This window comes from Heteronotia binoei, chromosome 6 (genome assembly GCF_032191835.1).
Source record: "Heteronotia binoei isolate CCM8104 ecotype False Entrance Well chromosome 6, APGP_CSIRO_Hbin_v1, whole genome shotgun sequence".
Lineage (NCBI taxonomy): Eukaryota > Metazoa > Chordata > Lepidosauria > Squamata > Gekkonidae > Heteronotia > Heteronotia binoei.
In genome coordinates, this window is record NC_083228.1 from 91,037,642 (window position 1) to 91,051,926 (window position 14,285).

Consider the following 14,285-nt stretch of genomic DNA (forward strand, 5'->3'; position numbering starts at 1 on the left):
CTGCAGCACTTAAAGCAACCCTGTGGAACAGACAACAAATGGGCAACACTTTTTCAATAATGTTCTACGAATGCTTTTATTTTTATAACCACAAGAAAAACCTCTCATGATTTTTAAAACCCTGACATAATTCAGAGTAATGTTCTCACTGTAGTTTGTGCAGAATATAAAACCTTAGTCAGTGGGTCCATTCTTATCAAGCTCCTGGAGAAATATGCAGGGCCTTTTAATTTCATGAGTACATTTCAGGGAAAAAGAGAAACTAGAAGGAACTAGTAGTGCCTGCCACATCCAGCAGGCAAGGAAGCAGCACACAGCTTGGAAAGATTGTGAGAGATGTTTTGTACACATTAATTCTACATTACGAATATAACCATCCTCAGATGACCAGCACAGTCACATTATACTCCAAGCCGAGAATGGGGAACTCCTCAACACAGGAATCAAGTAAGGAAGTGTGCTTTTGCACAGAATGGTTCAGAAGTTATAGAAAGCCATGACCACTTTAAAATTCCAAGATTTTGGAAGCAGGAATCTGGTCACTTGGCTAAAGAAAACAACAGTTAAGGCAATACAGCCATGACTGGTTTACGGAGGATGGGTTAATGGTTTTTAAATGTTGTTTATTATGTATTTGAATGTGTTAGCCACCTTGGTGGTCCTTATGAGGACAGAAAGTAGGGGTATTCATTTTGCAAAACAAGGTTTTAAAAACTATCTCCTTCATAAGATAAAGAAATACAAGTGGTCAGTAGCAGCGCAATCTATGGAGCAAGTAGAATATTTCAAATATTTAGGAATTATTTTTAAAGCAAACCTTTCTTGGAAGGTGCAACTGAACTGTGTTGTAAGAGTTGCTATGAATATTGGGAAGGCCACCTCAAGATTTTATTACTCCTCTGATAGCCAGTATGTTCCTGCAGCAGTTAAAGTATTTAAAGCTAGAGTTGCTGGGCAGATGCTATATGCTGCTGGGGCTTCGATCAGAGCAGTAATAGCCCACTATTAAGATTCCTATGCAATATTTTGAGAATTCATTAATGTTTGTCTGGGATAGCTCTGAGAGCCAAAATTTGGGAAATGTCCTTTGAAGCAAAGGCCTGTGACAGAGCATACAGTCTGAAAGTTTGGATCCTAAAACCAAAGCCAGAATCAAGCCTCTCTGGACTAGTCAAGTTGGACCATCACACAAGTGATTGGGACAGTTTACTTGATCATAAATTATCATGTCTGGGCATTACCCATTATGTGACAGAAACCATGAGTAGACAAGAATTGACCCAGCTCACTAGAAGATGTCTGAAGGACTCTGATTAGGAGAGTACATTGATTAGAGCCCACAGAGTGTATTCATCTTTCTCAGCAGGCATTCTCCCTCCAACAAAAATGCCAAACTATATATCTAAGCTAACTCTTCAAAAGTATAGAAGGGCATTCATGCCTGCACGCCTGAATGACCTACCTTCAGGGATGTTAAGAAGATTCAATGGAATTCCATATTCAGATAGACTCTGTAATTGTGGCAACAATGAAATTGATTAAATGGAATATGAATATATACAAATATATATATATTTAAAGTACTAGCTCAAACCATTCAAAGGAGATACTTACTCACATCTTAATTATTGTTTTCATGGCCAGAGTCATAACAGCAAACCTTGATCCCACAAAAGGAGAGCCTAAAAGTTACTTTGAAAGTTATCATGAAACTTAACAACAACTAGCAGAAATTTTGTCACACACAAAGTAGTTTGTTTATCTTTATCTCTGAGGAACCAGGATGATTTTGTTTCTGAAGAGATAAAGTTCTGATTAAATAATGGAGAGATTAATTCAGCTCTTAGATCCAAAAATCTGGGATGTATATATATTTGATTTTCTCCTTTGAATGGTTTGAGCTAGTACTTTAAATCAATGCCATATTTTAAATATTAAAATACAGAAAGCCGAAGTAGATCATGTTCCATCAGGGAGTTTCCAAGCAAAAAGATGGACTCAGTGAACTCATTCTATCTGAGAGAAGAAACCAGCTCTGTTACACAGCTCACATTCATCCTCACACTTATTACATTTACCTGAGGGCAGGGATCTAGGCTAACAGATGAACAACAATTAAATAGGACTTAACCAAATATGCTGTCAAATAAAGAGAATAGGCTCAGAGCAACTGTGGAGTAAAGTGCTATCAAGTCACAGTCAATTTATGATGCCCCTGTAGGGTTTTCAAGGCAAGAGATGTTCAGAGGTGGGTTGCCACTGCCTGTCTCTGCAAATCAACCCACCTTCTTTGTAGTCTCCCATCCAAGTACTAACCAGGGCTGACTCTGCTTAGCTTCCAAGATCTGACAAGATCAGAGAACCACACAAAGGTCACAGGTAGTTTCATTAGTTCAAAGGGGGGCACAAAACCAAAATAACACAGAACAGCATGCAAGCTTTTGAACTTGACCTCCTTTTAACATCCAGCCTGAAGGCTGTTTTGTGTTACTTTGAATGACTGATCTCAATAAAGACCATTACACAGGTTTTGTTTTTAGAATCACACAGTATGATTTTTAAACCTGATTCATTAAAGAATGCCACAGCAATCTGAATTACTGGCTGTGATGAGAGTACATGGTGAGGCCAGTTCAGGGTGGGATATCTGATCAAAACTTCCATTACAAAATAAAATGGTGTTATTAGATGTGCAGCCAGATCACGCCAAGCCTCTAGTGTGACTGCAGCCCAGGTGCTCAACTCTTCAGATACCCATAGTTTATGCACCTCTCCCTCGATATTTGTAGGGGGAGGGATTAGATTTTCTAGAACAAGTACATTATGAGTACACACATATACATGCACACATGCTTAAAGTAGCATCTAAGCCCATCAAAACTGGTGCTGAGATGTTTGCCTCCGCCAATACCTCTGTCAATGCCTCTCCCTGGAATCAGAAGTACAACATACTATTAGCACCAGGCTCGGCTTGTTTGTTTATTTGTTGCATGGCTTGCTTCAATATGTGACTTGGTCAGAGAGTATATGTTGCTGCTATTGAAGAAAATGTGATATGGAGTATATGGGATTGAATTAAGAATAAAAGGAGTCATAAATGAGAGAGACAGAATTAAGGGGGGGAATGGGGCTTGAAGAAGGAACATGCAATATGGTGATGAGTGTGTGTGGTATGAAGCAGAGAAAAAGAAAAGGGGTTAGCAGAGAATGTGGGCCAGGAGAAAATACTGAATTAAAACTGTAATTTAAAATAATATTTTCCCTGTGTATAATGTAGTGCTGTGATTCTCTCAATAAAATCAGGGAAGCAGCCCTCAGAGTGATTTGAGTCAAGTATTACTAATAGCCTGCACGGTTACTATTAGGGTATGAAGCCGCTCCCCAATACAAAATATTAGGGTATGAAGCCGCTCTCCAAGTCTAGCAAGTTACAAATAAAAAGGACAGCATGAAGTGATGGAAGAAAAAACTGCACAACACCATTAAGATGTGATAGGTGCATCTGGGATTTGACTCTGGTGGTTATTTGCCCATAGAAAATAGAATGGTAAAGCAATGTCCAATGTATTTACACAGCAATCATCAATACTATCAAGCAGGGCTTTTTTTTGTAGCAGGAACTCCTTTGCATATTAGGCCACACATCTCTGATGTAGCCCATCCTCCAAGAGCTTACAGTAGGTCCTGTAAGACGAGCCCTGTAAGCTCTTGGAGGATTGGACCCATCAGGGTTGTGTGGCCTAATATGCAAAGGAGTTTCTGCTACCAAAAAAAAAAAAAAGCCCTGCTTTCAGGTTTAGCTAACCTGGAGTTATCTCATTTTCACAAGCATGGACCAGAAAGTCATCCCAAATTTTAAATGAACGAGTGGGATCCTTTTACCTTATGTGACAGAACTGGCCCAATTTGGCCCAACCCTCTTGGGTTGCCAACTCCTAGAGGAAGCTATTCTTCTTCCTGCCACTAGGACATATTGCCACCACCTGCTCAATTTAGGGGTTCCTGACTGAGAGGAACAGGACTATCAACCCCCTTTTCCAGTTCTGAGGCCTGGCCTCGAGGTCCTCTGCAACCTAGCACTTGGTTATCACAGAGACCAAAGTCCTCTTTTGGGAGACCCCTGGAGGACTGGCACCCTTGTCAACTGCATGCCTTCTCCCTTCCCAGGACTCCCTGCTTACAATAGCGTGGTCTAAGGTGGTTGGGGAATTATGTGGTAGCCTTCAAAATACCAGCCTTCAAAATACTAAAAGGTTTATTTTAAAAAAGTGAAAAGTTACAACCATAATTCTAGCACAGCACATGATCAGCAACCAGAAGATCAAATAAAAATTGGTTTGAAATGCATCCTTCTGTCGCTGATTTAAAAACTTGCCCTACCAGATGTTTAAGCAGAGCAGGCACATCTAAGCTTAGTAAGTTACACAATCTTCTAATGATACCTCATAGCTTCAGCCAGGCCCAGCCACATGGTCAAATATGGCTGCTGGCTACTGGCTGGAGAGTAGCAGTCTGTTGTCTTCCAGTCCCAGCTCCAAGAGAGAAGAGGCCCCCATACTCTTCAGAGCAAGCACTTTTGTTATTTCTCTGACTTCACCCACTTTACATCACTCTCCACCCCTTGTTAGCTGGCCCACTCAGATTTAGGCTTCTTTTTCTGTTGTCCCCAGGAAGCCTCTTTTCTGGGAGGCATTCTACGAAACCCTCATGCGTTCTGGGAAATCTCCAGCTCATTCCTGGAGATGGTCTCTGGGGCTGCTCTAGTCCAATGCCCTCCCCACTCTGTTTCCTGCATGGAGGAGAAGGATGCCCATTGTTTCTTCAAGTAGTTCAATTAGCATCTCTTAAGAGGTAGCCTAGATGCTGCTGTAATGTCAGAGGCCAAATTCCTCCCCCCTTTCCTGCTTGCCTCTGAGCTCAGATACAGAACCTTTTAAAGCCAGCTTGCCACCTCTCCAGGAGGCAAGGCATTTCTACACATCTCCCCCACCCAAGATTCTAGTGGAGGAACACTCTTTTACAGAAGACTGTTCCATAGCAGAATCCAAACAATTCTGTTACAAGAAAGTTGAAAGTTACAGAGTACACATTAGAAAACATGCATGCAAGTCATTCAGAACTTTATCACACATAGGGGTAGATCCTTTCAAGAGTCTGTGTCCTTCCTGGAAAGGAACTCTGCAACCACTCTTTTCCATTCAGAAAAATGTTTCAGTCTTTATTATGTACTCAGTCTCCCAAGACCACCTCTGTCGTTCGGTGTTCTTCCTCCATTGCAGCCATTGCTGGGATGCATTGTCTGTCGAGGGAAATCTTGGCCCCCCGTATGGGATTGAAAGCTGCCCAGTTCTCACACTGTTGCTGCTACCTTGTCCCTCAGTAGTGGAATGTTCCCTCTACCCACTCTGTATTCCCAGAAGACCACCTCTAGCATCCTAAGCATCCATTTTTCCCACTTGATGCTAAGACCCGTCCACTGAATGATATTTGGCACCCTTGCTAGATGCTCCCCCTGCAGACCCCAGTCCCTGCAAAAAGCTTTGATGTAATCCACATAAGCCTCTGCCAATTCTGGCTTTGAGCTATCTGCCAGCTTCAGAGCCACTGCACTTCCATTCCTGGGTACCAAATGCCACACAATAACCTCAAGTAAACTGTCTGGAGGGAAGTAGGCAGATTTAACTCTGGCCTCTTCCTCTAAGTCCAGTTGCCAACCATTCTTACCATCTGCTCTGTTAGAGGGCCACAGGCAAGTGAGAACTTGCATCCATTTCAAGCACAGTCAGATTCACTCCAAGCCTCATCTTTTTTAGCTGCTTTCTAAAATAAAAGATGCAATCCATCATTGACTCCTTAGCCTCAAGACACCTTTCTTTCTACTTGTCCCTTCCAAAGTCCAGCAGCCCCCTGCCAGTCTTTGCAAACCTTCCCAGAATCATCCCTTCCAATTGATGTTCTTTCTTCAATTTATACTTTTTGTTTAAGTAGCAACCAACAACTTTTTGCACATTGCAACCCACTCCAAAAATATAAAAACCAAAACACTGCAGAGCCTTATTAACACAACTAAAGACTTTCACAATATATATACTATCATACAAAAAATGGAACAACAAACCGTGTCATTTTGATAGGCAGCTGTCCTCCCGCCTCCCCAAACTCACAGCCTAGGTCAGGTCAATAAAAGTTTTATTCTAGGATCACATACATTATACTAGACATCATGAATAAAAATTGAAAAAATTACAAGAGCCTAAGACTATGCTGGACTACCACTGTCAAGCTCCATCATAATGAGTATAGCTACAACACAAGGAAAACTGAAAGAATACCAAAGACAAAATCACCACCTTCTTCTAGTAGTTCTGGTTCACCTTGGAGTCAGATAGAAGGCAAAACTACTAGTAGTTAATGCATAACACCCTGCAAGAAGGGGTAGTGAAAACCAGAAAATGTCACAGACAAGACGGCTCTCTCGCTTGTATCTAGTCCACAATCAACAAAGGGGAAAAGTGTACTATTCTAAAGCGGCAAGCCTACACATACTTTTCTGGAAGAGCTCCAGTGAGTAGGATTCTGAGAGGACCTCCTTAGGATGGCACTGTATATGTTTTAAGAAATACTAAGTTAAGATAGTTAAGTGTTCTGCTAACTGGAGGGTTGGGGCAGAATTTGGGAGGGAGAGGTCAACCACCAGCCTTTTCCTCCTTCAGAAGGCCCAACTTTTCTTCAGTTATGTGTTACACTTGAATCCCACTCTTCCTCCAAGGAGCACAGAACAGCATTTAGCTTTGGTTCAGAGGTAACAACTTGCCCAAGGACCAAGGAGGGATCTGAGTTAAATCCAGAAGTCCAGCCACTGCACCATAGTAGCCAAGGTGCCATCTAGTGCAGAGGGTGGAATGACAGTGACCATACTATAGTATCAACTCACACCTGTTTACAACTTTGCCTAGCAAAATGGCAGTTTTGCCAGTTCTTGATGCCTCTTCCTTGAAACTGCATCAAGTGGCACTATTTCCATATCATCACCATACTAAATCTCTGCTCCACTGAGTTTTAGTTAAGAAATTGCTGTGAGAGACAAAAAGTCTGCTTCAGCTACTGTTCACTCTGTGACAAAAGCCCGCAACAGATGCTTCAGAGCACAAGAACCAAAATTAATATTTCTCTAACATGTCTAGCTGTTTAATTACTTCCTGACCTTGAGCAATCTGTACTTAACTTGTGACCCAAACAAATGAGAGTGGATATCTTTCACAAGTTTTGAGCCTTGCTACTGTGCTTTCAAATACATATAGCACACAGATGTGATCTAAATGTTTAATCATTCCAAGGGCCATTTTCACATGATAGTTGGCTTGTACATTAAACGGGCAGCTCTCACTCATTTATTGTGATGGAATCCAAACAGTCTTCCCCCAGATAGGACATCTGCTTTGTGGGTAATTTAAATTCTATGAGCTCTAAAAATTCAATATTTTTTTTTGCCAAGAAAAGTGAGTTTGTCTCATGGCTAGCACTCAATGCACATCACACTAGGGAGTGCTGTGACTGTGTACCCTTAGACTACTAAACCCCACACTGCTGCAAGGTGCTTTGTGCCTATGAAGATGGTTCAGAAGCTTCAGTTGGTCCAAAATGCAGCAACTAGAGTGTTTGCAGCTGTATCTCTTTGGGCGTTTTCGCACTTACCTTTTACTGGCGCAACCACCCTCCTCACGCCGGCGGATCTGCAGGGATTTCGCGCCAGAAGCGCCGGCGCAGCCAAAAGAGCCGGCAACTTCCGTCGCGGAGCCAGCTCAAACGTTTTCCTGCTTCTTGGCGGTTTCCGTTTGAGCTGGCTCCGCGACGGAAGTTGCCGGCTCTTTTGGCTGCGCCGGCGCTTCTGGTGCGAAATCCCTGCAGATCCGCCGGCGTGAGGAGGGTGGTTGCGCCAGTAAAAGGTAAGTGCGAAAACGCCCTTTGGGAACATCTCATCGGTTTTGGAAGCACCACACTGGCTGCCAGTTTGCTTTCAAGCCAAATTTAAAGTGTTGCCACTGACTTGTAAAGCCCTATAAAGCATGTCAAGAATCTGAAAGACTGCCTTCTTTCACATGAACCTGGCCACACAGAGAGGTAATCTTTGGAAATCCTGCTTTATGTGTCCCCATTTACTGAAACTAGTGGAGAGCCAGTTTGGTGTAGTGGTTAAGTGTGCGGACTCTTATCTGGGAGAACCGAGTTTGATTCCCCACTCCTCCACTTGCACCTGCTAGCATAGCCTTGGGTCAGCCATAGCTCTGGCAGACGTTGTCCTTGAAAGGGCAGCTGCTGTGAGAGCCCTCTCCAGCCCCACCCACCTCACAGGGTGTCTGTTGTGGGGGAGGAAGGTAAAGGAGATTGTGAGCTGCTCTGAGACTCTTCGAAGTGGAGGGTGGGATATAAATCCAATATCTTCTTCATCTTCTCTTCACTTGAGACCACACCTCCTCAGGAACAGTGCCTGCACCATGGAACTTTTACTCCTACAAAGGCTCAGCCAACCCCAGATACATTCTTTTACACACCAGATTAAGAGATTTTTACTCCCTCCCATGCTTAGATGCCCTTCAGCTGGTTTTGAGCTGCCATACCTGTTTTATTATACCTTTTTTTCAGTGAAGTAAATGTTTAATGCTGGCTTGCTAGTCTGATGTATTATTGGGCACCTCCTATTTTTCAGACCCCCCAAAAAGAGAGATGCTTTGAGTTGGAATGCATATGTTTAAGGGGTTGGTGTTTTAACAATTTTAACCAGTCGTAATTTTAATACATTGTAAACTGCCTTGAATACAGTCCTGGAGAGATGCCAGTTATAAATAGTGTCACCCAGGACTTTTTTTTTTAGCAGGAAAGCTCAGGAACACAGTTCCGGCTGGCTTGGTATCAGGGGTGTGTGGCCTAATATGCAAATGAGTTTTTGTTGGGCTTTTTCCACACAAAAAGCCATGTGTAAAACAGTGGTGACATCAGGGGTGTGGCCTAATATGCAAATGAGTTCCGGTTGATCTTTTTCTACAAAAAAAGCCCTGGTGTCACCAATGCCAACTGGATAGTGCTTGTGACACCACTGTGAGGAACAACACAATTTCCCCCTCCCTCCACTTATCTGGGGCATTTAGCAAGTGGTTTCTTTTTTGAACAACAACTATTTTGAGGTCAAATATTCCCCACTGCACAGAACTCCAGCATAAAGCACTCATACCATTCTTCAAAACATAAATAAAACCAAAGCAATACTAATCACCACAGCAATTCCATTAACCTTTACTTTTCTTCTTCTTTATTCCAGTTTTAATCTTCCTTTCTCTAGGTACGGACTCAATTCAGATTACAATGTTCATAAAATCACAAGTCCGTCCTCACCAGGGCTTTTTTTTTTTAGCAGGAACGCAGTTCTGGCTGGCTTGGTGTCAGGGGGTGCAGCCTAATTTGCAAATGAGCTTCTGCTGGGCTTTTTTCTACAAAAAAAGCCTGTTTGAAACAATGGTGATGTCAGGGGTGTGTGGCCTAATATGCAAATGAGTTCCTGCTGGGCTTTTTCTACAAAAAAAGCTCTGGTCCTCACAATCATTACACTGTCCTTTCTCTTATGAATGAAGGAAGTTTTGAAGTTGTTTGGAGGTGAGATTTATATCTTTCCTGGTTAGACCAACTTCCCCCAGTGCAGAACAAATTGCAGTAGACTGCAATCTCTCATATGTATTACCTGAGACAGGACTTTGTGCCTCAAATCTTGTATCATAAGTAATGTTCTGGGAGTGATAAACATCTGAAAACCAGGTATATTGCTAATGTTCCAATCCTATGTAGACTTATTTGACAGTAGAAAAAAAGGAAGAGTTCAGTAGCACTTTAAAGACAAACAAAATTTGTGGCAGGATATGAGCTCTCATGAGTTACTTTTCACTGTATCTGAAGAAGTGAGGTGCTTTAAGGTGCTACTGGACTCTTGCTCTTTTCTGTTGCTACAGACAAAATAACATGGCTACCCATCTTGATTTATTTAACAGTAAATGTGCAATCCTAAGCAGCGTTACACCCTTCAACACCTACTTCAGTCAATGGACAGAAGGATGTAACTTTGTTTAGGATTGCACTTTAAGTCTCACAGCCTATGCATGTTTACTTAAATTCTCTGATTAAAGAATACAGAAAAAGTTTGTTTGCTTGCTTTAAACTTGTTGCTAAATTCAACTGAATGTTACCTGTTGCAACAGAAGCAAGTGGGGAGCTTCTTGTCTAGTCTACCTTTCTATACTCACAGATACCTTGTTAGCTATATAATCTTTCACACAATTTTTAAATCCCTCTTGTAAGAGCAGAAGATCCATCCCATGTTTACTTTCTCACATCTGAAGTATATTGTCAGATCTTTTCTGGAGACACACCACTTTTTTTATATTAAAAGCTCATCAAATGATACAATTATTTAAGGAGTCACTATTGATACAATTATTAAAATGTCTTTCATTATTAAAAGATGCCCTTCTTTAGAAAACAGTTCCCATGCTTAGAATCGTCAGCATGCACAGTGCTCTATGGGGCACAAGAGCTCCTGCCCCTAAATCTGAAATCTGTCATCAAGGAAACAGGCATGGGGAAGAAAGAAGGGGAGACCACTGCAGTTACAACATGAATTCAGTTTCACCATAAAATAAAATTAAGAGAGAGAGAGAGGCATATGCTGAAATGAACAGAACATTACGTAATACCAATGTCAGTAAAAGGTGCAAGAGCTACATTTGATATATACATACAGTCAACTGTACTGAAAGGAAAAGCTGCTACTTTTAATTATAAGAAAAAGTTTCCTTTTGACTTCTCTGCAAAATGTGCTTTATTGTGGTCCACCTGTGACCTAGTTAAAACCGATGCTATAAAATTTTTTCCACTTTACATGAGTCTCCCAACAAAGTGGTCTGGGTTAAATTCTTTCTTGGCAGGGTTCCAAAGAACTCAGTAGGCTTGCACCAAAAGATCACTTGGCTTTGCATTTCTGAGGCAGGTTACCAGAAATGATTGCTTTCCCTTGGAACTCACTAGCCTTAGCCTAGCGCTCCAACTTGGTGCCTTGCTCAATACCCCGGGGGAAGGGGTCTCAAGAGAATCCTTCTGACAGCCCCAAGAGTAAAGACGAGCGAAAAGATTCTCAACTTCCTAGAAAGCACCCGGAGGGTGGGGTGGAGAGGCTGCTGCTGTTATTCATCCGACTTGAGTTTGCGGGGAAACTACAGATCTGTTCCGCAAGAGGAATCTACTGGCAACCTCTGCACTTTATTAACAAGAACTGAATTACAAGCCCGTTGCATTTCCCTTCTGTCTTTCCCGAACCGCTCTTTTGCTTTACAGTTAACAGTCACCTGACAACAACAAGAGACCAGCACTACCCAACTGCTGTCCGAAAGCGGGTAGGCAAAAACAAGGCACCTCGAGAGTGAAAAGCGGGGATCTGTCCGACGCTGGAGGGCTGCAAAAGAGCGCCCGCCAGCCAGCCTCTCCGGGCATTGGCGTGGGACCTTCGAGCTCCTCTCTCCGATCCCGCCGCTCGCAGTCCCCCCGCGCCTGCCCTGACTCGAGCGGATGGTGTGGACGCCCCGCCGGGGGTGCGGTTCGCGGGAAAGGGGAGGGAGGGGGAGCAGCGCGAGAGTACTGACCGGTGGTGGGGACATCGGGCACCAGTTTGAGCGGGCCGATCTGCCGGATCTGAAAGGCCGTCCTCACTTCGTGGCAGCTGGGATTCTTGCCTGCCGAGCCCCCGCCGCAGAGCGCCGTGGCCAGCAGCAGGAGCCCGAAGCGCCGCCGCCACAAGATCGCAGCAAGGCTCTTGTCTCCGGCCATATCCACATGCCCCGCCGGCCGGGCAGCGAGTCGGGAAGCCGAAGACACGCGCAGGCGACCGAGCGGCCAGCAAAACTTGCGAGCGACAAACTTGCGGGCGGCCCGGCGGGCGCTGCGCTCCTCCCGGAGCTCTGCAGCCTCGCGCCTCCCCCCGCCCGCCCCGCGCCGCAACGTGCCAAGCCCGGCGCCGGCCCGGCTTCTCACGCCGCTGACAGCCCTCGAGGGTCGCGCCCGAGAACGCCCGAAGCGGGGCGCGTCAGCTGGCCCAACTCCCGCGGCGCTCGCGAGCTCCCAGTCCCGCCCGGCCCTTCTCGCGCTCCCCTGCTGCAGCCAAGGCGGGCAGGGAAGAAGGTGGTCGCCCGCGGCGCACGGGCCGGCCTGGGAGGGGAGCGGCAGCCGCGCCGCTCATTGGCTTGCGCTATAATTAGACTCTCCAGCGGGGGGCGGGAGGGATCTGGAGGGAGTCTCCTTGCAAAGCCGCACCGCCACTGCAGAGAGCGGCCAAAGTCGTGGCGGGCCACGTCCGCTACAACCACCCGGGGAGGGAGAAGCAGGTACAGCGCGCCAACCTCCCCACCAGCCTGGCCGGTGAAACGGGGCCCTTCCTGCCGCAGGGGACGCGCTCCCACAGCAAACCGTACGCGAGCTAGCAGCATTTTGCTTTCCACGTGCCAGGGAAGGTTGTCGATCTAATCTCTTGGGGGGAGAATAGGAGCCTAAAGTTGGGCAAATGTGTGTGAATCCGTCCCCAGACTGCCATATACTCGTATGATGTTGTAGTTCTGGAACAAGTTAAAACACACATCCAATTCCATTGCATATGTATACTTTCGGTATGTATATTGTGCGTGTGTCACACACACACAGACTAGCACTTTTTCTGCCAGAAATCGTGAGATCTGCCTGAGACAAACACGGCAGGTTCAGCTTTTCCCTAATACACAGATACAGGGATGGGGAAGCTCCACATGAATTAGTGCCAGTCATACAGCTGCGGTTCTGCCGGGACATGCACACACACACAAAAATCAGCCTTACATATATTAAACATATAACTCCATAATCTGAGCCAAGGTTCAACTCCTTCCACTCTCTTCAGTCATAGCTTGGTAAAGCAGAATGTTAACTGTGGCTCTTTTACTAGGATATCAGAGGGTTGGGTGCTGTACAGTACAGAACACAAGCACCTAGGAGATAGTCATTGCATAGAGACCTCCAGGCTATAACAGACAGAAAGACAATCAGAGAGTTATAGGTTCACAATCATTAGTATATTAGTGAGCACTAGATCTACAGATAGCAAACAAATATATAACAAAGAAATCGTACAAACTACAGGTTGGGACATGCTAAGGCAAAAAGGACATGCAACCCAGTTCTTTTCTGCAGCTAGAAAAATGGAGCGTCATGTCACTTTACTCCCAGGAGGTTATAAAGTAGCAGTCTGGGATATTTCCAGCAATTATTCATTCCAAATCTCTGTCTGGAAATTCAGTGTTCATCAGCTTTGTCTGTGTAAACTCAGCTGTGATTGAGAACTCTTTGTATAAATGCAAATGGGCCTTGGGGAAGTGCTGCTGATAAGCAGTGAATGAGTTCGGGGATACGTATCTACTTTCTCTGAAAAGGAAGTGGCCACAGTGCACATGCATGTTCTAGGATTTCAGTCCAAAACACTTTTGGGATGATTCCAGCATTTGAAGGGCTTGACTCCTGGCTTTTGCTTCACAACCATATCATTGTTTGGAAGTAGATTAGGTGCCTCAATGAAGCTGTATTTCACTGTTGAAACTGCTGTAATATTCTTTTGGAGTGAGATCAGAGCCAAAGGGGGGGGGGGGGTGGAATCAAGAGGCGGTTACAGCTTTTACTATCAGGACAATTACCTCTTACTGTACAACCAAGTGAACACATTACCCTCATCAGAAGGGTGCTGCTGAAATCCCCAGATTTCAGCCTCGCCATAACATTTAGCATCAACACTTTGAGAACTTCTGTACTGAAAAGATCTTGGGGGGGGGGGGGAGGTACAGAATCTAAAGCTTTTTCAGTGGCCTGCAGTTAGGACCCCTTTCCTTGTCAGAGTCTTGCCCTTCCCAAGTGATTCATGTAACTCATTCATTCTCACAGCCCTTGATCCTGAGTCCCTCCCTCTCCAGTGGTTTACCCAGTGCTAGGGGAACAGTGGTGAAAATAGATTGAAAGAGAAGTTGGGCAAGCACTGTACTCACTTAGAAGGATTGTAGAGTATTCATCAGATCTTTCTGCCAGTCAAGATATACCACTCACCTCTCTTTTCCATTCCTTAATCCACCTCACTGCCGGCTTCCTGAAGAAGATGGTTTAGGGACCTATGTTATTTAACATCTATATGCGCCCCCTTGCCCAGCTGACACAGAGTTTCAGGCTGGGTTACCATC

General features: G+C 44.5%; 1 protein-coding gene across 1 annotated transcript in view; it reads right to left on the reverse strand.

The window, feature by feature from the left end:
- Nucleotides 1–11,865, reverse strand: part of LOC132574045 (glypican-5-like) — a 704,341-nt gene extending 692,476 nt beyond the window's left edge. The window contains exon 1 of the mRNA XM_060242150.1: nucleotides 11,682–11,865. Coding sequence (XP_060098133.1) covers nucleotides 11,682–11,865 — 184 coding nt within the window. The remainder of the gene's footprint in view (nucleotides 1–11,681) is intronic.
- Between the last annotated feature and the right edge of the window lie 2,420 nt (nucleotides 11,866–14,285).